The 25,814-nt window shown below is 41.1% G+C and overlaps 1 protein-coding gene across 2 annotated transcripts in view; it reads left to right on the top strand.

The window, feature by feature from the left end:
- Nucleotides 1–1,236: 1,236 nt before the first annotated feature.
- Nucleotides 1,237–25,814, top strand: part of CSGALNACT2 (chondroitin sulfate N-acetylgalactosaminyltransferase 2) — a 33,728-nt gene continuing 9,150 nt past the window's right edge. Inside the window, exons 1-2 of one of the 2 annotated variants that reach the window (XM_017807199.1) lie at nt 1,237–1,297; nt 17,521–18,768. In XM_017807199.1, coding sequence (XP_017662688.1) covers nt 18,111–18,768 — 658 coding nt within the window. In that variant the 5' untranslated portion in view covers nt 1,237–1,297; nt 17,521–18,110. Of the gene's footprint in view, nt 1,298–13,172; nt 13,197–17,520; nt 18,769–25,814 lie in introns of those variants that run through there. The other variant, XM_017807200.1, reaches the window with a different exon arrangement.

Genomic DNA, 25,814 nt, shown 5'->3' with positions numbered 1-25,814 from the left:
CTTGAAATCTAGACCGAACAGAACTGGTCCTTGGATGCCCAGCCCCCTCCCAAGCTGTGTGGTGTAGCTATTTATGAACAAATGGGTTTCCGCCTGCCTGGAGACAAAGGGCTGCTCTGTGCTAAATGGGGTGCAGACCTCAACAGAGCAATAACATGACAGAGGATGCAGCCTCTGCTGCTGAAGCCATTGAGGGCTATATTCTGGAAAGCTCTTCGTGCCTACCCTTCAGGAAGGTGAGCAGTCACAAGCAATCCAGCAGAGTGATGTCAAGTGGAGGGTGCAGGTCTTTACAGAATAAGCCTTTACTGACTTTATATGACTCTGTTTTTGATGAGTGGGACCAGAAGCATTTAATTTCACATAGTTGTGAAAGAACATTACTAGCTCACTGGCTTCCTGAGCTCTACCCTTTTAAACTGTTATAGGCCACCATTCACACAAATGGCTGAAAGGTGCACGATTTTTTAAGCCTGGCTTCCTTTCAGGTCAGGCCCTGCAGAAAAAATAATAATTAAAAAATTAATGAAATGTTCTTCTGGAAATACAGAACTGTAAATAAATATTTGGGTAAGTAGAAAAATTATTGGTAAATTTTCGCTTGCTGTTGGAAACCCTGATTTTCGAGCACAAAGGCTACATCACAATTCCATGTTTTTTGTTAACATCTCAGAAATCGGCTTCGCTGCCCTGCTGCTGGACTTCTGCTAGCCACGGAGCTCCACTGTACTCGGGCGGTGCCGCGGGGGCACCCAGAACAGCCGCGTACCCGCGGGCACACGAACCGCTGGCCGGCGCACAGCTGTGCACGGCGGGCGGCGCTCGGGCCGCTCCCGGCGCTCCTGCCGAGCCAGCGGCCGCTCCCGGGGCGCTGCGGGGCCGGGGGCGCTCCCCGCGGGCCCGGCGGTCCGTGTGACGGGGGTGCTGAGCGAACGGCCCGGCGGGCGCTGCCCCAGAGCCGCGGGGGGGGCATCGATTACGCTCCCGATCCTCGCCCTAAGGCACTTCTCGCCCTCTCCGCTGCGCCCCGGAACCCGGCGGTGTGCGGGCAGCGAGGCGCCCCGGGGCGCTGGGCGGGCGGGCGGCAAAGAGAGAGAACCCGAGCCCCTCCCCGCCGGCGCTCGGCAGCAGCCAAGCCGTGCCCCGCTCCCCCCGGGGAGTGCGCGGGGGACACGGTCCCGCCCCGGGGGCGGTCGGGGGCGGCCGGTCCGTCCCCTTTAAGCGGCGCGGCGGAGGGTTCCGCCCGCTCATTTCCGAGCGTGCAGGAAGTGCGGCCGCGGCGCCGCCGGCCCGCGCGGTGAGTACGGCGGCACCGCGCCCCTCCGCCCTCCCCCGGCCCCTCACCTGCCCGCCGGGCCCGGCCGCACCCCCGTCGCCGGGGGAAGGTGCCGCGCAGCGCCCCAGAGCCCCGCCGGCCCCGGGCGGGGGCATCGCGGCGGGCCCGGCCCCGTGTCCCGGCCCGGAGCGGGGCCGCGGGTGGCCCGGGCTGAGCGCCGCGGGCGGCGGTGGGTCCGCGCAGCCGGGGCCGCCGGTGGGATGGGGGCTGTCCCGACCGCCCCGGCGGCGGGGGCTGGGCACGCTGGGCCGCTCGGTTTTTACCGCAGAGCTGTCTCAACAATAAAACGAGTGTCTCTCTCTCTCCTGACGGCTGCGTTTCCATTGTGTTAACTGGCCGTGGGCGTGCTGGGCGCCGCGTTTGTGGGGCGCAGGCACTGGGATGCGGCGGGGCGGCCCCCCCGCAGCGCCCGCTCCGCGGTGGCCCCGGACAGCGCAGGGCCGGGGCGGGCACCGTGTCATCGCCCGGGCTGGGGATGCGGGGCTGCCTTTTGACTTGCTCGGACTGCGGGAAACCTCCATTCCTTCCGCCAGCCTTCCCCCCAAAAATAGAGGAAATGATGATAAGAGGGCGCTTAATTATTTTCAGTAAAATATTGAGTATTGTTTAACTGTGACTTACATCTTTTCCTTTTTTTTTTTTTTTTTTTTTTTTTTGGTGAGGCATGTTCTTGCTCAGTAAGTTCTGCGCTCATATACGGTCAAAGTTGGGACGTTTTGGTATTGAACATAAAAATAAATTGTGTTATTGTTACCAGTCAGTTGATTCAGAAATGCTAAAGCAGAAACGGGGGATTGCTCTTTGCAAGACCATTGTTAAAGCTGAGTATACAGAAATTTAAACGTGATAGTACATGTTTTCAGGGAAGTAAAATCAAGATCTGCTTAATTAATGTTTACTTTATTCTGTGGCTTTGTTTGCATGTGGTTTTTTCTCTTCGAGTCCCTCTGTCAAGGTGGAAATTGAGACACTGATCTCTTATGCTAAACGTGATGGATAAGGACTAACTTTGTTATTGCTCTCATGGGTAACTCAAAAGAACTGCAAAAAAGAGGGGTTGTTTTAACACTGAGCCAGTATCCCTCAAATTAAGGTCATACAGTAAAAATTCTTTTTTTCTCTTTTGTTTTTTTTCCTTGGAGATTGTAATGCTAGGCCTCATAAGACAGTTTCTTCTTTTCCAGCATGTACTAGCTGCAAGTTCCTATCTTCCTTTACTGTGTTCGAAGGAAATTTCTGGCTTCCCTTTATTTATTAGCTAGATAGTGGGTCCCCAAACACTGTCAAAGACAGCAGCTTGGAATTATTCCCAGTAGCTGTCAGTGGAGGTAGATATGTTTTGCGGGGGGGATTTTAGCTATGAGTTTCAATTATACCCTGAGGCTTTTACAGGAGACTCTTTGCCAGTAAGTCCTTATCACAAGTATCAGAGACCACACTGAGTGTTGCTACAGCACCACTACCCTAAACCGTGGACATGGAAGGAAGAATGAGGATTTTTGAAGTACATGACTGTATGGCCCAAACAGAAATTCTTCAGCTTGTCTGTTTCTGGAGAAAGCACATAAAACCTTCAGTGTGATTAAGATTAATTGATCTTGAATAGTTCTTTCCTTTCTTGATCCCATGACTCTGTTTCAGTGTCTTTCTCAGGCTTAAAGGGGGAGGGAAGGAAGGAGGGAAAAAAGAAACCCCCAAACCTGTCAGTACAGCTGTTACATCGTGGTAGAAGTTGCACGAAATTACTCTTAAATTTAAATTCTTTGCTTTTATGTTCCAAGCCCAGGATACGGGTCTCCCCAAGTGAGTGAGAAACATCATCTGAGGGCATTGTTAGATGATAAGTAGCTGTGGTCTGTTGCCAAAAAAACCCCACAAGCATATGTGGCACAAGAATTTCAACCCCAGTCTGCTACTTTCAGGCTTGCCAGAAGTGTTCTGTGGACCTCTTTATAAAAAGGATCATCAGAACGATCTCAACTTTTACAAAACTGAAACTTGGAGGAGGGAGGGTCTGAGAAATATGAGGCCAGGTTTTTTCACTGCAGAAAACAAATTGCACAATATTTTTCTTGACTCTGAAACACTTCTGTCATTATGAAGCAAGCTTCATGACTTGCAGTATTTTCTCTTTAAATAATGCGGAAGCAGGATCACAGAGGTGGGATGAAACTCATGCTTTGGATCAGTGCTGGAATTGATAATGTCCTTGGCTTTCTGTTAGCTCATCTAACCTCTAGAGGACTATCCCTCCAGAATAAAAGTATGGGAAACAGGCCATGATAATCTTGCTCCTGGAAAAATAAAATGGCATATAGGCAGGTATTTCAAAAGCACAAGACTTCCTTTAAAAAAAATTAAAAAATAATTTAAAAAGAATTCTCAAAGGGCACAATGGAAAGAAAATGTTTCAGGGGTATATTTGTTTACTTTTTTTAGGAAAAAAATTCAAACCCCACCACAAAAAAACCCCAAACAAACAAACAAAAACCAACCAACAAATGAAAAATCCCCCAAACCCGTGCTTTATCTACTCATCTCATTATGTTCTTGCTAGCTTAGTGCTGGAAAGGGAAAAATGAAACCATAACTCACAAGATGTTCATAAAGAAATGTAATGCCTTTTGAAGGGAATGGCAATATAGTTTTATTTCTGAGTTAGAACCACAGCTTGTAAGAATTTGCAGAAGGGCACTTACTGTCTGCCAGAACAGTTTTATTCTGAATGATGATTAGAAAAGCCCAGCACATCCGTTAATATTATGGTTTATTAAAAAAATCTGAAAGTGTGCAGTGGCATTAATGCTCTTAATTTCTTTTTTATGAAGCTCTTTTGAAAAAAAAAATAGTTTTTGAGGGCAGGAAAAGTTCTGCAAGTTGCAGCCCTCCAGTCGTGTCTTTTGGTGCAAAAGGAATAGAGCAGGATACTGTCTGAGGCCCTTTTTAGGTGCAGTTACCTTGTGCTTTTATCTAAGCCTTTTTAAAAATTTTCATTGTAAGGCTGCAGTTATCTTGTGTATACCTAAAAATGTAGACAGGCAGGTTGTTCGGCTTAATAGTTTCGGTTATTTTATACTTTTTGGTGTGTGTAATCTAAACTGGTGATTCTGTTGGTTACTGCTAGCTGAGAAACTTCTTGAAAAAGAGTAACAAGGTAATCATTGCAAGCCCTATGTAGTCACTAAAGATCAGAGATTCAAGGGAAAAGGAAATACTTGTTGAGAAGCTTGCACTTTTTCTATGCTGGCACCAGGCTGTCTATGCTGCAGCTTTTTTTTTATGGTAAGGCTGGCAGGAGGCACTCGCTCCACAATTATTTCTGAATGGAGTGTGGTGGAATAATATCTTGGAATGATCTCTGCTTTGCCTTATCTGTTTTTAAAGGCTCTTTCCATTCACAAACCAGGTGCTCTAAAACTGTTATTAGCATGTTGCTGAAACTGGAAAGCCATCTCAGGCTGTGAATGCTGGAAAGAGCATCAGCAGTGTTGGTGTTTCAAAGTGAAGTTCAGAGCATCCAGATATGACGAGGTGAGGAAGTCTTGCATGTACTTTTTTAATCTAACCATTTCCTGACAATCATCTCCAACTGTAATAAGAAGTAACTATAGTGATTGGCTTATTTACTGCTTTGTGATGCCTGCAGTACAGGTGCCTTCCAGCACAGTGCCCTTGAGTCTAGTTGATTCCTTTAGCCCTTACTGTGGCCCTGGGGTTCTTGGTCTGGACCCCACCTGCCTCTCCAGCCTGCAGTGGAGCATGAGCATGTCTCCTGAGTAGGCGTGCTTGAGGACAGTGTTGTTGGCAGCTCTGCTGGTGGGTGACAGAAGGGGCAGGTCTGCCTGTGTTTTTCTTTCACTGGTGGAGTGGGTGAGTGATAAAGGGCAGGTCTGTCTGGCCTTTCTTCTTACCCATTCTTCTTCCCCTGTACTAAATGGTGGTGTTTCACTGGTGAAGCAGCTCCTGGAAGAGGATCCTGGTCCATTAGTGGGTTTTCTGGTAGGGATGTCACTTAGGGCAGCTAAGGGCAGGTCTGGAAAGCCTGGATCAGCATCTGACAGCTAGCATATGTGTCCCACTGTCAAAAATGAGGCTTCCCATCAGCTTCTCTACCATGGCCAGAAATGACCCAAAATGTCAGTAGAGGAGTGGGAGTTTGAGTGCAAGTACACACTGGGCAACTAAAGGAGTGTGCAGAATTGAAGTGGCACAGCTGTCTCAGCAGTGTCGAGTTGGCTGGGCTGATGCTGAGAGAGGGTTGGGCAGGCAGACACTTTCGGCACTTATTCTCCCAAAAACTAAGGAAATTAATTTTACTCTTCTCTGGCATACTGTAGGGAATTTCTGTTCAAGAAACCAATATGTGAGTTCTAGAACAGAGGTAAAATTCTTTCATGGCTAAAAAAATCCTGTAGAGATGGGTCCTACCCACTTACTTTTAATGGCCTTCACCAGCAACAGTTCTCTCATTTTGCTGAACTCAGGACTGGTTCTCACGTGTTCAAAGTTAAAATAATACAATGCAGAACACCTAGGAGTTAAAGATACCTTAGAAATACAAAACTTGCATTTGTTGTATTTCCAAGTTAAATTGCTAAACAGCTTAGGTTTTTTTTTATCCTGTGTAGATACCTGCTTCTTATATTTAACTTTGACAAATGAACATGAACTATAAAAGGAGGTTAGTGTGTCTGCACTGTTCATTTTCCTTTTTTTTGAGACAATAGATCAGTGCTTTCATGAAACACCAAACTTGTAGGACACCTGAGTTCTCTGAAAAGTTGTATATGAATCTGGAGTATTTTTGTATTAACTGATTTCATTTAATCAGGTAATAAAAAGGGCTCTAATAGTTTTTCAGATGCCAGTTGCAAGAGACATGGAAGGACAGCTTCTGGCTTTCAGATGTGTAGTTGCCGAAAGCCGTGAAAGTTTAAAGCTGTGCTGCTGTACAGAGGTGCTGCAGCTAATTCTGTTTGTAGATGTTGTGGGTATGTCCTGTGACATTTACCATGTGATAGTTAATTGTAGCAAGGCAGCTTAGCAGGCAGATTTTGTGCCACTCCAGTGTAAATGTCTGGTGTTTGTATCTGTGTATCTTCTCTGTAGAAATAATATTTAAATGGTTCTTCTGGGTTGAGTTTGTGTTGCTGCTGCAAGGGCAGGTGTTGAGCAACAATGGACAGGAAGCAATTGAAGCTCGTTGGGAGCACTGTTGAATTAAAGCAGAGGAAATGATGTAAATGAGCTTGTGTTTTCAAACAGTGTGAAAATATAAAATACGAGCACAATTCTGAGTCTCTGGAATTGTATAGAGGGCTAAGTCATAAGTTTCTATGCAATAAAATCTGTCTTGTGAGAGTGTTTTTGGTGACAGCTTTCAGATGACTTCTGCTGTCTCTTAAAGGTTTCCCCAAGCAGTGGTGTCAAAAATGATGACACTTGTCAGCACTGTTGATACTACTCCCAGCCACAGGGGCAGCAGATGATTTGCACATCTTCCTGATGCTCTGGTAGAGTGAAAATTAAGACTGCTGAGTAATAGCAGTTTAGTCCATCTTTCATGTGATCTGGGATCTTCTGATAGAGATAGAGGTCTTCTGCAGAAGAGACGTACAATTTGTGAAGTAGGAAGGTGAGTGTGGGTTGCAGTTGGTGCTGGCTGGACAGAGGCTGGTGTGCCTGGTGTGCCTGTCTCTTCCTGGCATGGTCTGGAAGCAGTGCTCCAGTAAGATGTCTCTGCAGGGCAGATTTTACCCCCAGTGTTTTGGCAAAGGACATCCAGAATACTGTATTAGATTCTGCTATGAAGTGCTACTAAGCATGTTTCTTTAAGTTGGATTCTCCCCCCCCATCAATTTCAGACATAATCCAGTAACTTTGAATTTTTTGCATTTAAGTCTTCAGAATTCCTCCTTAGTTGACTAAGGTCCTAAACCTCTATCAGATGGAGAGGTGACAGTGTGATGGGGATTTAAGTTGACTATCTGAAGGGACAAGAGAGGAGGGTGAAAAAAACTTTAAACCAGTGTTCAAATAGTGTAATGGAAGTTGTTGCCAGTAGGACTGTAAGATAAATGCAGCACTTGTGACAAGTGTCTGTGATAACAACCTGTATGTCCTTGCTGTGAAGCAAAACAGTTTAAAAAATTAAAGGGAAAAAAAAAAGTTGTGGATACGAGCACGACAAAAAAACAGCACAAGGGATCTGCAAAAACTTAGCAGAGGTTTGCAGAAACTCCTGACTTCTCTCCCCTCCAAACCATGTTGATCTCTTCCTTCAAGAAAAGAGGAGGAAAGATGTTTCAAGTGGTCCAAAGACTGACTTCAGGGACTTGAAAAACAAAACAAGAGAGGGGAAGCAGGATAGTGCAAAGTGTTGAGTGTTTGGTGTTTCTATTTTTTCATACTTGTGACTTTTTTAATGCAAGGCAAATATCAAGAGAGATAGTTTGACAAACTGCTGGCTTCTCTGTTTTAGATGAAGCTTGGTATTGCTAGCCCTTCAGGAGTAAGGTAATGCTTAGTTATAATGTCAAATTGAAAAATTACAGATGACATAAGTGCTTTTAGCTGTGCTTCTGGAACGCACCAGATGTTTCTCAATCATTTGGCATCCAGCTTTCACGTCTGGTGAAATATTCGTGGCTGATTTGTTGTGCTGAAAGCAGAATCTGAACTAGTATGCTGATTTTTAGCCATTCTGAAAACATTTGTAGGTTGTGTTCCTCCTTCCAGCTGAGATCGTGGACTGAGGACCAGCGAAGGGAGCACAGCTTTGTAGACCACATGTGCACTTGAGCTAGCTGATTCAATTTATTTAAGAAAAACTTGACAGTGATTGATTTTTTCAAGGCATCATTTTTTCAGGATTTCTGTATCAAGTAGTATTTTAAACTGGGTTTAGTTATTTTAGAACTAATAGGCCAAACTACCAGTTGGGACCGAATGCACAGGAATGTCTTCCAGTGGTCACTTCAGGAGTCTTACTGCTCTTCAAACTTGCCACAAAGAGATTTTTTTGCAAATATTCCCTGGTCCAAGGTACCCTCCCCCCAAAATATTTGGCAATAAATCATAATTTCAGTGAGAATGTTGCTGTGGTACTCAGTTGTCCAGTGAAACTTTTTTTTAATTCAATTTAAATCAGATGTTAATAGATCTTTGAAAGTCTTTTAAAGAAAGTTGGAGGCACTTGAGAATTTATGTTCTCTGTATTTTCACTTCAACTGCTACAGCTGCATCATAGTCTGGATTGTTACATCCTTGAAAACATTATCACTCTTACCATAGGAAAATTACCAAAAAAATGAAAAAAAAATAATTAACTCCTTCACAGGATTAAGTCTCAAACAGTTTTTTTCAAATATTGGGTAATTAGCTGGGCAACTGTTAGAAAGAACACTCTGGGTCAGGATTCTCTCTTCATAGGGTAAAAAGAAAACAAATCTCTGTGTGATAACCACCTGCTAGGTACCTTTGAGGACCTCAAAGGGAATCTGTTTTGCTCTACAGCATTTTCAGGTTTGCTTTACAGTATAAGGAAACTGGATCCTTACCTCCCACAGTGGGAAATCTTCCACTGGTTCCGTGTATGAACTTGAATAACAATTATCCTTTAAAAACAGCACACGAGTTTTTACTTAGATTGGCATTTATATTTTCACTATGCTTAGGGTACAGTAACTATGTTATCTCAGTCTCCATACATAGAGAACTAGATGATAGATGTGAGAAAACAGAAGACAGCTTAATTCTGAGAACATATTTAGATGTGGAATTTAGGTGAAGCAGTTGCAAGACAGCCACATTATTCTCACCTCTTTGGCTTTGCCTGTTAACCAAACCATAGTGGACAATTGCAGTCATTCTTAGTGTTTGTTTTTAATGAACAGAACATGGTATCAGTGAAAATGTAGGTATTCTGTGCCCAAGCTGGGATCACCAGTTACCTTTTAGTGTTCTATTTCATTTGCTGGAGCATGTTCATCTCATATGGGGGAAATATTTAGCAGGAGCCTTTTAAGTTTTTAGACACTTTGGATGTCTAAAGAATATTTCACCTTTTCTTGTTCCCTTTGATTCAAGGTGATGCTTTCTAAGTGTAACTGTTTTTTCTGTCCTTCTAAAGCAGGCTGTTTTCCTGTGTAAAAAAGCCCTACTACAGCATTGTCTTTTGGAAGACTGCTGGCCATCGTAAGTTTAATTTCTGCCTCTTGCTGCAGCTGTTGCTCTATCATACTGAAAGGACAAGAGCAACATTTTGCAGCATGTGCTCTGATGGAAACTATTGTGCATCCTTGAAGATAAGCAACAGTTGCTGTAAGAACTGGGATTTCGTCTTGCTTAAGCTGTCTTCCACAGCAGACCTTTTGCCCTGGGTTGGGTGTGCAGTGTTACAAGTGCTGTTTGGAGGTTCTGCCACCCCTCAGTGAGCAGACCTGAGTGCTGCCATCAGCTGGGTGCAGTTGCTCAGGTGTTGTGCCCTGGACTGGGAACCACCTCACTCCCCATGTAATTTATGCAGTCCCTCACGGAGACTCTGTTGTTAATAAGGGCTTAACAAAGCATGTGGTAAAAGTAGGCTGGGTTCTTGCCTAATGCTCATGTGAAAAACAGCGTTACTTACAAGATGTTAGGAATACTAGGAGCTTCCCTGATAATCGTACTGAAGTAGCTACTTGTACTTCTGTTCCCAGTTCTAGGTTGAACTTTAGCAACCAACAGAGTAGGCACAATAAGCATAGTCATGTAATACTGCTGTTCCTTCAATTCCCTTTCAATAAGAGGAAGAAGACATGCTTCTCCAAATGTAGAGTTTGTGGTTTTCTTGCCAAATTTAAAAAGAGGAATAGCACCTTCAGCAGTGCAGAAACCCACAAGCTAAATAACTGTAGGAAAACGTGTGTAAAATAGAGAAATTATTTATCGTGTGGAAGCTGAAGGTAGTGAGCCTTTCATGATAGCTATTCAATAGAATTTTAAAACAAGCAAGCAAGCAAGCAGAACTACTTCAGCTGGTCCTACCTAGGACATTTTAGGTAGCTTTTCTTGCCAAGAAGATGTCTCTCTTCATACAAACAGTAAAGTGACTGTGAGTTGACCTTTATTTCCTGGCCTTATCTGAAATGGGATAATACTGACCAGTGTAGTTCAGGTGTAGCCGTTTGGGTTTCAAGTTCCAATTTTAATTCAGCAGTTTCCAGACAAATGGACTTGCTCTGGTTTCGCTGAAGCCAAAGCAGGGCTCCTATTCATAAGCTCATTGCTTACTTTGGATTAGGTATAAAGTAAATAATGTGAATAACGCTGTTCTTTCAGTTGTCCACTTAACTGTGTAATGGATTTAGTTTTGTTTAGGAACAACAAATGCCAAGACAAGTGATAACTTGCTTGCTTTTCTCACTTATAGGAGATAAAACTGCTTCAGCAAAAGGTCAGTTTTTTTCCTTGTTATTTCACAGTAGATTATTAAAGAATTGTGTTTAAACCGTTTCAGTAGAGTTAATGTTTCCGTCATTTGAGGATGACAGCATGACTACTTTTTTCAGGGATTGTCATGGCAAAAATACCATCACTTCTAGGTTGTTGGATACCACCTTCTGTTTGCTTTCTCTGAGAACAGAAACAATAAACCCCATATTATTTCCTATTCTGTCAGTTTGGCATGCCGATGTATTGTTTGGTCACGCACATAGGGTGGGGAAGGAATGTGGTGCAGGAGCGGGATGGATCCTTCACACAGCCCTGATGGTCTGTAAAACCACATTCCAGGGAACCTGAAACTGAGGCAGAAATTGCAAGAGAGGGTTTGGGAAGGCTGTAAAGAGCGAGACCTGCTTGATTGTTTTTCATAGGCCAACCTAGACAGACTTGATTTTTAGGATGATTGACCACTATTAGAATTAAACCCTACTCTTTTCTATGTTTCTGTGTTTTCAAGGTTACTATAAAGTGTGTTGCTTCAGTTGCATCTCCTGAAAAGCTGTAATTAATTAACAGAATCTGGTCCTTGGAAAAGGCAGGATTTATTATTGATTAAATCTCTTCCTAGTATAGAGAATTAGTTGATTTATTGTATGAAACAAGGGAGATAAGAAACGCTGTATATCTTCCCCAGTATACTGGAGTCTCTAATGTGAGAGTGGAAACTTGTGGAGGTTTGGTCTTAATTTTATTTTGGAGCACAGCATTTCTGTTGCCAAACCCACAGTGTTGCTTTTTGTAAAATAAATCATTTGCATGAGGAATATTATTTTTTGAGTAACAAATCCTGTGATTGTTGCACCCATCACTTAAGTAACTTTTTCCTGTGGTTCCCATGCCTAAACTACTTGTTCCTGCTGTACTATGAGTACTACTATGGTCCCTGTGCCAAAGGCATAAGTTTTATTCCTTCCCATTTAGGAATTAAACAAATGTCTGAAGTTGCCTATTGCTGATATGCTTGAGCACTTTATAATTCATCATGGGCTGTTCATAATGTGTACAGTTCACCACTGTGTGGTGGGTTTTTTTCCCCACATCCTTAATTAAAAATGAAGTGAGATGATCAGCGTGCAGTCATCGTTGTCCCCCTGCCCCCCTGTGGGACTCTGGCTTTGGCAGTGTTCACCAGTGGGAGTTTCTAACAAAGAAAGCAGAGGGAGACACAAAAGCCCCAAAGTGAGTGAATAGGAGCAGTGCTAACCTGCTAGCTCAGCATTCCCCTGCTGTTGGCTGCTGAGCAGCCAGGTGGGGCTGGGTGCAGTGACAAACACAGCTGCCTCTCTGATGCTGCTTGGAGTCTGCTGTGTGACAGACAGACATGTGCACAATGCATTTTTCGTTTTCATCAACCAAGTGGAGCTGATAAGATTACAAGAACTAAGGATCACAGATTTTTGGGGTTGAGTTAGATGTGATGGAGAGCTGATTCTGACTCCTAGTCTCCCCAGACAGCTGTCTCATTGTTTTGGGTCTTGTTTAACTCTTGGGCTTCTGGTTTAGAGCTGCAGTGGCTGGAAGAATAACTTTCTGCAGAAGTTGCTCTGACCTGTTGAAGAGTGCTGACATGTGCTCTTGCAGGTTTGGTCCTATACAGTGTTGACTGTGTGAGCATGCCAAGGTACTATGCCATAGAGTGGGAATGCTGGGAAGATGCAAAGGAGGACATGAGGACATTGAAAATCATAAGAGGTAGCTGGAAGAAAAGTTCACTTTAGCGTCAAACAGGTAACGTGAGTAGCAAAGTTGAAGTTCAGTGCTTACCAACTAAACTGGTATGTTGTGATAAATTGGAACATTGTGTTGTGTTGTAAACTTTAAAAACCTTGAAAATTAGCTGCTGCATGTGCCTGATATTGTGGGCAGTGGTTGCAATGTGTATAAGTACAAAATTCCAATTCTTCAGAATTTCATATTAAACTGGTAAGGTCTAAAATATTTTGTGATTATTTCCATTTTTCTGCTGGTTTTGTTGAATGTAGGTTATCTTTCCATAAATGGATTGTGGCTTTCAACTTTTCTCCTGTCGAGCAGTGCATGTGTGTGTTCATGTGTGCTTGTGAGGCAGAGCTGTGGCTGAAAGTAAATCAGATGGCAGAATTGTGATAAAAAGATGTTTTTTACAGTCAGTCCAGTGAGGGCAAGATTCTAGAGTAAAGAGTAGTTCTCTATGGAAGGTGCGAACTTTGGCCCTTAATTCTGCTTGTGAATATGTTTTTCTTTTTGCTTTTCTTCCTAACAGCTGAAAAATCTGACTTTGGTGCTTGTTTGACTAGAACTGTATAATAAAATCCTGAAAAATGTCTTTGTCTCTTCTCAGGCTATATCTCAGCAGGCTGTCTAAGCAGAGATGATGTGTTTCTGTGTATTTAAGGTATGGTTTGAGGTTTCTCCCTCTAGGGTTTATGCAAAGATTGTCTGCGAGAGCAGACGCCCCACTTGCTTTGTGTTGGTTTCAGCAAGTGAGAAAATAACTGTGTGCTGTGTTTCTCCAACATTCATAAGCTATTCTGTTTTCAGTGACACTGTTCTTCAGAATAAGAAGGGAATATTCAAGGGATGAGATTAGACCTTATGTTTTCATTGTATAACTTGCCAAGAAGAGAAGAATGTGTGTGTGGAGGAGGCTTAAGACAGTGAATATCTGTGGCATCTGGGTGAAATTATGAACAATAAAATAACTATCAGCTGGAATTTCATAAGCAGCTAAACAATGACCATCTAGGGCATGCTGAGTGAAAAGGACATGTCTAAAGTAAAGCATGCTCACACAAGGAATGTCCATACAGTCTGGCATGTAGCCAAGTGCATACTGAATTAGGTCACTGCTTTAAGTGTGAATGTTTCCCCTCTTTAGAAAGATGTACTCATCCTTTGCAACAAGGAACCAAAACAGAATGCTAATACAATAAAAAAAAAATTTAAAAGCATTTTCACTTAGCATGCTGGTCTATTCCCTTGTGCTTAGAGAATCAATGAGCTCTTTTGTAAGGAACAGAAACATTTCCATAGTTGAATATACATAAGGCCCTGGAAATCCAGAAAGAATTAACAACCAGTTGCCTCTGGAAAGCTTGCAGATCTTTATAAGCCTTGTATAAGCCTGAGATGTCTCATTCTTCAGAGATCATAGAGGCTACTACAAATATACTTGTTCTGAAGAATTGAAATAAAGTGAAATATCATCATGTGCAATTTAAAATTTTTGAACTTAATCTTTCAACACTTAAATTCCGGGGACTTCTGCATGATTACTTACTTCCAGGTAATCTTATTGCTCTTTTTTGTAAACTTCAGAATGTACCATGTAACACAGTTAATTTCCCTGTTGCGATTCTTGGGATTGCATGTGCTTTTGCTCATTCTGGGGTTTCACAGCCTGTTTATTCTTGGGATCCTGTGTGCTTTTGCTCATTCTGGGGTTTCACAGCCTGTTTTTTTCTTGTAATCGTATTCTACAGCCTGGGAGTAGTTACTGGATTTCCTAAAATAGTGCTGTGCCAGACCTAATTCATATCAAATTTGGGTTGTAAATATGCAAAAATAGGGCTTTTTCTGAAAAGAAAGGCTATCGAAATAGAGTTCTCATAAACCCTCCTTTTCTGATAAGAGGGAATATTCTTGCTGGCTTCACTCACTACTTGGAGTATGCAAGATGAAATCTGTGTCTGACTCCTTTATGATGACTCTTCTCAGCAGAAGTAATACTGAAGGGAAAAAAAAAGTTGTCCAGATTGGCTCAGTCCCCACAGCTTTAGCAAGCTAGCTTACCCACTCAGCTCTCCATGTGCAATTTGAAATTTTAATATTCAACATAAGTGGTTGCATGAACATTCCTTGCCTTTAAAGGCTGCTGGGAAGCTGTAGCAGGAAAAATGCCTGTTCTTTAGGGTGTTGCATGAAAATGGTCAAACATAAATAAGCAATGACTATCTCTGTGTAAAAAGGCTGTCTGGTTAATAAGATTGTCACTAGCCCTCTAGATAAAGGGTTTCTGCTAATGAAGGAATAATTAGAGCCTAGAAGGAAAAGGACCAGTGAGCTGTTTACAGGCCACCATGTGTAGTTCTTAATGCTTCAGAAAGGGCTTATTGTATCTTTTCCTCAAGCACCCCTCTACCAAACAGCCCTGTAATGTGAACAGGTGAAGTGCCCGTGGGAAGGCTCAGAAATGTGCAGATATTCCTAAGCTTTTGTTCTTGCGTTGGTGATGCGGAGCCAGCGGTGAGTCCCTGTGGAGGCGTTTTGACTTCCTTAATCCATCCTTACCATGATAATGTATGTTCGGCCACAGTTAATAAAGTTATGAAGAACAGAGTTATTCCCTTGCTGCCCCTTCTGTTGCCTGAGGGAATCTTAATCTCCTGGTACATTGTGTTCTCTTGACACCACGGCAGGAGATCTGTTGTCACTTGCTTCTAAGACATGAATGAGACCTAAAGAAATCTAGTGACTCATCGAAGTTGAACATAGGGCAATTTATTTGGTAGAGCAAGAACTGAATGCAAAGGCCAGGGAGACTAATGTCCCAACTGCAGGGGTATCTATTTATCGGTTAACAACAGTTAAAATAGTTGGAATGAGATTTATTGATGTTTCATGTAAGTCAGGTGGTTTGATCACTTTTCCATATGCCTTTACTGATTGAAGATGTGCCAGCTTCTGCATGGAGTGGGTTTAGTACAGTGTAGCATTTATTGAGGTTTAAAGAAAGTTATGATTCTTTATGCTATTAATTGTGGCTTCACCTCTTGCAGTCTAACAGAACAAGAATTCAGTAAGAAATGTAGAAAACCATCATGTAGTCATCTTTCTACTAAAGAAATCTTGGGGTGATATTGCGTGATTTCTGTGAACTGGCTTTATCCTGTAGATTGTTGTTTCTTCTGTCTCCCTTGATTCACCACATCTGGATGGTGGTCAGCAGTCTGAGGATACATCTGATGTTGATCACTCTTTATGGGTACTTAATTTGCATTTATATAATGTTGTGTTTGTGCAATAAGGAGTGACTAACTTCAGCCTTATTTTTACTTGGAATGATGTTATCTAGTATTCAGTTGATAAGACTGTTATTTATTTTCTATTGAAGTTTCTAGTGGTTTTTCTGTGAGTTCAAAAAGCATCAGTTTCAGGTAACTACTGCCTTTAAGCTGCTGTATTAAGAATTCCTATGTAATCTATCTAAATTATTCATTAAAAGAGACTTTAGCACTAGAGATACTAAAAAATGCTTTAAGCAGTCCTGTAGACTTGAGCTGAACAACTCCAAGGTGTTCAGCTGTTGCCAAACTTAGTGTGCCTGACATGCCTGCAAACTTAGGGTCAGCTATCACAGACATTGCTGGTGGTGGTATGAATAAATCACTTAATCTTTCAGGGCTTGTAATTGAAGCTTTCTTGCAAATGAGGATACTGAATATCATGATACCACTGATCGGGGTACCCGATTCTCACTAAAGCAGTATCCTGATGCTGGAAGCCAAAGGGAGAGGAGAAGAGTCACAAAGACATAACCGGGGAGCCACACTGCAAGGTGTTTGTTGTAAACACATGGAGTGCATCGTGGCATCCTGACTGACTTGCAAGGTCATATAGGAAGACAGCCTTTGTGACTGCTGGCAGTGCTAGATAAGTCTGTCCAACCCATATATAAGGACTATTGGAGTGGGTAATTTTTTTCTAGTCTCATAAGTGTACTGAAACTAAACAGGAAGTCTCAGAACTTCCCCCAAACCGTAACTGCATAACACAGCTGAAATGGATGTATAGCCCTAGATATATTTTAATGAGTTTCACTTATTTTATACAAGCAAATTTTAACTGAAAGTATTTTATTAATGTTAGAAAGTAAACTAACATGCATTGAACCTACTTCTTGGCTTTTTATGCTGTCATTGAAGAGTCCCATTAAATGTTTAGCTGACTGTCATTGCTGAGTAGGGTTTTTGATATCCCCCTCTTGCATAACTCTGGTCTCTTTCTCTGGTCTTTTTCTCCAGGCTGGTTTGGTCAGTGGTGTAAGAGTGCAAGTAGTTAATGCCTCTTCACACTAGTCTAACTATATCAAAAGATGGAAATGTTAATGAATGGATAATATGAGACTCCCTTTCATCAATCAGGAATAGGGGTTTGAATTTTAATTTCTGTTGAATTTGACTTAATCTGAAAAGCTGTTTCTGTAAGCTTTGATATTTAAATCTACAATTCATGAGTGAATAGTTACACCCTGAAATATATTTACTTTAAGTAAAAGCAAAAGAAATTGCAAGCTTCTGCTGCTTCAAAAATAGTTCTTGGAGGTTTTGTTTTTTTTTTCGTTTAGAGGAGTAGGAAGGACATGGAGTGGGTTTGTTGGTGGTTTTTTCCCTCCCACAGAGTAAGAGAAAACAAAAGACTAAGAAGGAATGGGAGAATTAAAACAAAACATGATGAAACTGGAATAACCTTTACTGCTTTACCTAGCTATGTGACAAATGCATTTCATTATACTGCCCATATTATTATTTTCCAGACACTATGTCAAAGGGAGTCACTTACGGGTAATGTAAAGGAAAAAGTAATGTTTTCTTTCTCATTTTCTCACCCCTTCCACCAGCAGTCCTTTGCATCCATCCATGTGTTCCGACTTTGTTCATGTGTTTTCCAAATGACTGCCTGCTATGTAGTTCTAATATGCACCTTTCTTTTAATTCTAGGTTCTGTCTTCATTTTGCTGATTCAAACCACATATTCCAAGGAAAGGAGGGGAAGTGGAATAAAGTACTCAAGTGCCAGAGGAGAAGCAAGACTAGCCAATGAAAATCACTGTTACTAAACTGCAGACTGCTCTCACACATAGTGGGGGAAAAAAATTGCTGTCTGTTCAAAGCCTATAAAATTACTTTTGCAGACTTTCCTCAAAGAACTTGAAATAGGCTAAACTCCTTCAAATAGGACTGAATTAGGAAATGGAAATATGACTCCTTGCTGGTGTCTTCCATCTTCCTCCCTTTTTGCAGGTTTTTTTTGTTTGGGGTAGGAAATCCTGAGCAAACTGTATGGCGTCAACCAGGCTTACGGTTGATGGTTATGGATGACATAGGAACTTCAGATTTACATCTCTGCAATGACACCTGATTAAGGCAAAGGTTGAAAACTGCTCATCAGCTATGTTACCAGAACTTGTAGTAGCTATTACAGTTGTACTTTCCTTCTCTTTCTAAGATTTGATGTCTGGGGTGATGTTCCCTGGAAAGTGTGAGCAAATAAGTCATCTTTTAGGATTGGAAACAGAAATAATATAAGAATGCCCAGAAGAGGCTTAGTAATTCAAGCCAGGACTCGTTGGCTCTTAGTGGGCATTGCTTTACTGTTCAGTTTAGTCTTGCTCATGTATTTGCTCGAGTGTGCTCCGCAAACGGATGGTAATGGATCTTTACCTGGTGTTGTAGGTGAAAACATGGGTAAAGAATATTACCAAGCTCTCTTGCAGGAACAAGAAGAGCATTATCAAAACCGAGCTACCAGTCTGAAACGTCAGATCGCCCAGTTAAAGCAAGAGCTTCAGGAAATGAGTGATAAATTGAAGTCCCTGCAGGAAAAAAAGAGCCCAAAGGTCAATGGTATGAACTACCAGGGCACCAAAGAACAAACATCCAATGATCTCCTAGAGTTTCTTCATTCCCAGATTGACAAAGCTGAGGTGAGCATGGGGGCCAAACTGCCTAGTGAATATGGCGTCATTCCTTTTGAAAGCTTTACATCCATGAAAGTGTTCCAGTTGGAAATGGGGCTCACTCGGCATCCGGAAGAAAAACCCGTTAGAAAGGATAAACGAGATGAATTGGTGGAAGTTATCGAGGCTGGCCTAGAAGTTATCAATAATCCAGATGAAGAAGATGGACAAGATGAAGACGATGGAGTAGGAGAGAGGCAGCTGTATGGTGAAAATGATTTTATAGAAGGTATGTTTATTACATACTTTCCAGCCTGTTAACAGAATGTCACAACAGGCATCTAATGGTGTTTGTACTTCTGGATTTTTTTACCTACTTTAATAGAGTCTTGAACAGTAATTACACAGTAAGAACCATTATTTCTAATGATGGGAATATTATTGCTTCATTGTATTGTGTTTTGAGTAGGGAGGAAGAAATGCATTTTGGGAGAAGGGCTCACCTCAAGAATTGTGCAGGGGAAGCTGTATCTGTTTAAAATGATGAGGTATTAATAGATTGTAGCTAAAGTCAGTGTGACACAACTGCTTATGGTATTAAATAACCTGAGAGTTCCAGTGAAACTGGTGTCAGCGAGAGGGAGAAATTGCTTCTTGTTTCAGAGTATTTAAGCAATCTAATATGAAGCTACAGGGTTTTTCTTCACTCATCTCTATGCCACTTTTAGTTAATATTCAGGCTTTTGACCCTCTTAAGAGGGTTGGCATACTCATTGGAGAGAGAGCATTGAAAGGCTAATGTGTTCTGGTCATGTCAGCTGAAGAACTTGGTGTCCTGAATAGACCTTTCATGATATACCAGTTTTGGGCTCCATTAAGTTTTGCAGTCTTGAAGTGTTTTCTTGCTCTCTCTTCAATTTTGTCTCAGTGCTTCTAAGTTTGATAACAGAACACATATTATGAAAGCATATGTAGCAGTTAAGCTTTCAACCCTTAAAAGGCTCATTAGTGACAAATCCCGTAGAAGGTCTCTTTCAAGGTACAGTCTAGTGCTGATGGAGATAGGAATTACCAAAAAATGCCCTAGTACCTGTTCTTTATATTTATGGTATTAAATGCAATTCATGCTGCCATAAAATAACCAAAGGTGGACCATGTTAAAAGACCATTACTGTAAAAGGGACTCTGGATCTCAGCAGTGCTGATGTCTGTGCTGTTTAGCAAACGTTGGACAAAGGTACTGTTGGCCTTGAAATAATTGGTTCTTTCAGTCTCAGATGATGTAATTGGTCTGTAGTGCAAAAAGTCTCTGCTTTTAACAGCTACTGCGTTTAAAGTTTTCTGCAAGTACTGTTGTTCATTCCAAAAGTTGGGGCAGGGTGTGGAGTCCTCTCAGCTGGGTCTGTGTAACACAGCCAGCACAGTGTCAGGCTCTTAGTACAGTTCTCATTTAAACCCATATTTTTTTGTCTGGAGGTAGTCATTCTTGCAGTCTTTTAATTGCTTTATTTCTGCATTAAGTACTCAGCTGCTTTTTCAAATAATGCTTATATTCTAGTGGATTTTTACTTTACCATGACTGAAATGGCTGTTGATTTTCTAGTGTACCGCCTTTATTGACAGACCTTCAAGAAAACAAGTAGCTTTAGGACCTTAGAACTATATACCTCTGCCTCTGTTCTCACCAGTATATTAATAATTGTTTCTGGAAATCAAACTAATTTTCTTTTGCTGTAAAGACAGTCACTTCAAACACAGAGTTACAGGAACTATAGGGAAAGAAAAGTATTCTATGCTGTATGTGGGTGTGTTAGCAACTAACCATAGTGATACCTGTATCTATTGGTATCTTTTTTCAGGCAGAAGTTGTGGGTTGCGTGGGCATTCTGTGGTTTTTTAATGTGCAAATACTACTGGCTAACTTAGCCAGCAAAAACAAGGCTGCTTCTGAATATTAACACCTTTCCCCCCACCCCCCTTGTTGTTCCAAAACCTGTGGGTGAGAAATGGAACCAGTCAGTAGTGGTACCCACAGGTCCCTTGTCCTGCCACTCTGTGGGTGGGCTCTGGCACTCCACCTCCATTGTCAATTTGTTCATCCCTGTTTCATGGAAGTCCATTGGAAAGCTGATGCCTTTCTATTTAGAAAATATTGCTCCCTTAAGCTGTCATAAATGGGTAGGTTTAAGTTTCATAATAAGCTTGGTGTATCTACTGAAGTCAGAACAGGTCCTGTAGCTGTCCTAAGAGCACATCTAAATTTTTTGCTGGATTAGCATTGCTCATTTAGAGAAATAGTTTTTTAAAGTTGTCTTCAGTGAAAATAGATAAGTTCTGTGTCCTCTTCAGTTGGTAATAGATTATTTTGTAATAAGTAGTTTGGGACTAAAACTAGAGTATTGTGTCATTTGAAGCCTGGAGGCTGAGAAACTTGGTGTGCAGATTTATTTGTTTCTTGGTCCTGGGACAAAAGAGAAAACGTGATCCTGCATTAGTTAATACATAACCATCACATTTTATGCTCAGTATAGATAAACTGATTTTGGTTTGTTCTGGCTTATAGGATTTTTTTTTTTTTCTCAGAACTAATTCATACATATCTACCAAAACTATGCCATAAGTACAAGCTAAATGAGAAACAGGTATTTTTATTCTAGAAGTGTTGTAGCTTCTTACCTCAACAGGCTAAATTTTCATGCAGGTAAAAGTTTGCTTCTGGGATTTATGTCAGCTTTTTTCCTAGACTTGTGAAAGAGTTAGACTAAACTTTGAACTATGTAATCTTCTGTGATATGTACTTTCAGGTACTCTCTACTTTAGAGAATTTGGTGACTGTTTAAATTTAGAGTATCTTTTCTTAGAGATGGTTTTACCTAATGGTATCTTTTAATCTCTGCTGAATATGTCTGCAGGTCTTCCCCAGTATTTATGTTGCCTCTGCCCAGTCAGTAAAGTAGCACTCACTTCATTTGAAAAAGCATCATGAACTTTTTTTCTTACTGTGTTTTAGGATTCATCTATATTGGAGTAACTGGAGACAACAAATATGAACAACTTGAATTTAAAATGAATCTGCCTTCTATTTTATAAATGGAAACTTCCGAAACAAACTTTTTTCTGAAAAAATAGACTTAATTAGTCAATAATGCACATAATAGTCTGAATCGACTGATTTTTATTACTCTAACACTGTGCACTGTATAGGCCAAAAAACTTCAAAATACATGCTGGCTAACTTTGTTGTCACTCTGTATTTTTGCTCTTTGTCCTTAAATTAACTGTTCGTGCAACATCTTTGCTGCATGCTGAGTCTTTGTGGTCTCCACATTAAGATGTTCTGTCTTCTACCAACGTTGAAAAGAAGCTCTATGCATGATAGGGAGCAATCTGCTCAAGTGTTTTCCAAACTGATGTTATTTTTTTAAGTTGCAAGGCAAAGTGATGACCCAAATCTGTATTGCAGTTGTTATTAGGCAGAGCTGCCACAGCCACATCATGGCTATTGGTGAGCAATAACACCAGGAAAAAAGACAAGACTTCTAAGTATACATTGCAACTACAAAGATATTTTCTGAAAGCTCCAAATTATTCTTCACAAAGCTCAATTGTCTTGCTCTGCTGATGAAGAGAAAAACAGCAAGTTTCTTCTGTTTGCTGCATCATCACCTGTTTTGCTTTGCTGCAACCCATAATGAAACTTTGAGAATTCTAATATTAGCAGAACAAAAATCTGACCTGAAAAAGGTCTTATTTTGTGGTTGCTGTTTGAGAAACACTTTGAAGTTGTTGTTTTTCTTAGTATTTCCATTAGATCTTAATGTATGAAAAACAGAAGTATTCTATTCCCTGTGGATGAAGAGTATCCCTAGAGAGGATAAAAGATGCAATTTTACATATTTTCAAAAATGGATGGATTTAGGATTACAAACAATGAACCTAATTGCTGAACTGCACACTGAAAGATAGTCCTTGGTTAAAAACAGATTTTTTTGAGATCACTATTTGATAACATTGAGAATTGTAGGGTAATTAAGATGAGAGGACCATAATAGTATTACCTCTATCTGTTCCCTTTCTCCAGAACCCTGTGACATTGTCTTTAATAGTGATACAGAACCCACTGAGGAGCCTTCATGGACATCTGTACTTCACTATCAGTGTGATTGGTTTATTTGGGTTACATTTATCAGGGTAACTGTCTTACTTTATTAAGAGATTAAAAAGCACTTCCATTTTAAATTAACCTTTGGAAAACAGAAGCATTAGCATATTTTCAGAAGCTAATTATCAATTAGCTAACGTCTAATAAAGGTCTTGTTATTGGATGTTTAGCAGTGCTGCCGTTTGGGTCCATTTCTCTTGCTTCTGTGTTTCCATTTGGAACTGGGCAAAGGCCAGAAACTTTTTCTTTAGGTCTGAATCTGAAGAGACGACTTCCCACCCATCCTGGGCATGGAAAAATTCTTTATTCCCATGCTGCAAACTTGAAGTCAAAACTCTTCCAAAGTCCTTGACATCCACAGAACAGTCTGGACTGTTTGTCATGCACACAGCCCCTCTAGTGTGTGCTGCATAAGACCAGAAACTGGCCAGTGTCCTGGGAACTTCAGTGGAGAATTTTAATACACACCAGCAAAGAGATAGGTCTTCAATTCATAGACCAAACACCTTCTTCAAGGCAGTAGAAGAACAGCTTTTTGGCTTTGGTAGTAACTGATACTCAGTATTCATATGTTTAATTTGTTTGGTGAGAAACAGAACTTCTGCAAAGGAGTAAAACTTCGTGGACCAGGAATAGCAGCTGTTAAATTATTTCTACTGCTTTTTCAGTCTTTACTTATGGAGTTCTATTTTGGATGGCAGCCAGTGTATGCTAGTTGGAAGGTGAGATAACAGGTTTTATTACATGAGTCAGTCCCAGGTGTTAAAAACCTGAATATGCTAAGAGGTAAACCAGATGTGAGTTCCTTTTCTGGCTGTTCTCAATTCTGGTTTACATGTATAGAAGCTTTAATTCCACAGAAGTATTCATAGAAGATTACCAACAGAGGTTAGCTCATAGCAAGGAGAATTACTATTTAAAAGAAATGTGGTGCTAGTGGCATGTTGAGATTAAAAAGTTTATAATCTCATACTCCAACAATTGAATGTTGCAAATTTGAATTTGCATATTAAGGTCCTTATGAAGTTACAACAGCATTTTTTTTTTAATGTCTAATATAGAAATTTTTATTCTGTATTACAGCATTCTATTCTAGGCTGACATCTAAGCTTATCCTTTGATTAAAGATAAGCTTTTGGCAGACGACATGCTTTTTAAAAACTTCACTTATGTTGTAAATGGTATTTTTATCTGTAAACAGCTATTGGATACTATAGAAAAGAATTTAATATACAATACTGAATGTTAATTTACATAGGAGTACTGGTACAAAGTATTTGCTGAATATTACATGAGAGCACAATGTGCAAGCATTGTGGTGCATCAGCTGTTCCAATAACCAGGATGCCGTTTTCAAGCTTCGGTGCTGGTCTACTCAGCACAGAGGGTTGAAGTGGAAAAGGATTGATGGGGATTGAAAATCTTTCTGACATTCATTGTTTGAAACATGGTTTTCAGGACTTGTAATTAATACTGATTTGAAACTGAGCATTAGAATGTGGTGCATACTTAGTGCAGCTCTATGTTGACAAAAGTATAAATGGATTTCTGTCTCTTCAAAGAGAGCACTGCAGGACTTTGTTCCAAGGGTAAAAAGCATCTCTGTTGAAAAGTTAGATTTAGTCACCATTAACTTCCAGTGAGATGGCACCAACTTGTTCTGCTACACCCTGTCTCCCACAGACCCTCTGTGGTGCTCATCCACGTTTCCCATCAGGTGTGCCAGTGCACGTCCTTGTCCACAAGGAGTGGATTATGGAGCTGAGTATTGGAGGGGAATAAGGATCTTGATGTAAAAGAGAGGCTGTTTGACATAAGGAGGGGATATCAGTGAACAAAACTGGGTTTGCTTTGGGGGTGGACACAGGAGCAGAGGAACACAGAGGGAGTTAGGTAGATTTAGGGAAAGGACTCTTTGTAAAGGAAGCCTGGGATATAGAGGAAAAAGTTAGGGCAAGGTGGGATGCGCACTGCCTTGCTTCTTGTATTGAATGAGAAGGTAATGTCAGGCAGAGAATACTTGTTTGAGGATAGGGAGAGATACAAAATTCTGTCATCAGTTCTTTCTAGTTCCCAAGACAGTCAAACCCAAGCTGCTCCAAGTTGGAGGGCTGTTACCTTCAGATACCCATGTTGATTTCAGTTGAAAAAAACAACAACAACAAAAAAGGCAATATCAATACTGAGCACAAAAAAGAGCCCTTTGTGTCACCAGCATGGCTCATCTATTCTGTGCCCCCCCGCCACCTGCTTTCTGAGTGTGGGGCTGGAGAGGATTTCAGTTGTTGTGAAGGCTGACTTATAGAAGGGACAGTTCAGGCCAGCCAAGTGAATGGAAATTCACTGGTTACATCAGGTAAGGGCAGAGGTATTTTTTGCACTTGGGGGTCTTCATAACTTTCTCAATTTTCTGTGTGGCTACTTCAACTGGTATTTGTTTGGTTCATAGTGTAGCTCCTGGCTCTTCTTTATAATACAGTTTTTCTTTGCTGATGAGAGAGGAGAGCAGAGGTGGGATCAACATAGGGCAGTTTTGTTGAAGGATTCTTCCTGTCATCATTTCAGGGTAGTATAGATGTGGAATTAGCAACATAGAGCTTAGTTTAGTCAAAACCACAGATGAGCGTTGTTTTTTTCCTTTGTGGTGTAAAATTAGAGAGGCTATTGGTTAATTTGCTTCCTTAATGGTCCTTAAATGAAAGGACCGTGTTCTGCATGGGACAGACTTTTCCTACCCATCAGGAGTAAAATATCCCTCAACAGATAGTTCTGTTTCTGGAGGACTAGCATTGTTTTCTAAGCGTTTCTAAGCCACATAGAAAACTTATGCCTATGTCCTTAGAGGACCGTGGCTGTATTAAAGCACCAACTTATTTATCAGATGGAAAGCACTAGCTAGTGGTCAGCAGTGAAAACAATTTTAAAGCATTCCAGCATTATCACACAAATTTCTTTTTTTTTAGATACCACATGTCAGATTTTGCAGGCTTTGTCAAGCAAGTTATTGTCATTTGTTCTGCCCACAGCTTGTGTTGTGTTGATTGCTGGCCAGATGATCTCAGCTTTTACTGTGGTCTAGCTCAGGGCAGGATTTTTACTGAAGCGCATAAGAGCAGGCAATATTAGATTTCAGCCATCATTTTCCATAGCAAATAGCTGAATTCCTTTTTTTG

Source organism: Lepidothrix coronata, unplaced genomic scaffold (assembly GCF_001604755.1).
Source record: "Lepidothrix coronata isolate B3197 unplaced genomic scaffold, Lepidothrix_coronata-1.0 Scaffold17, whole genome shotgun sequence".
NCBI lineage: Eukaryota > Metazoa > Chordata > Aves > Passeriformes > Pipridae > Lepidothrix > Lepidothrix coronata.
This window is presented reverse-complemented; position numbering and strand designations above follow the sequence as displayed.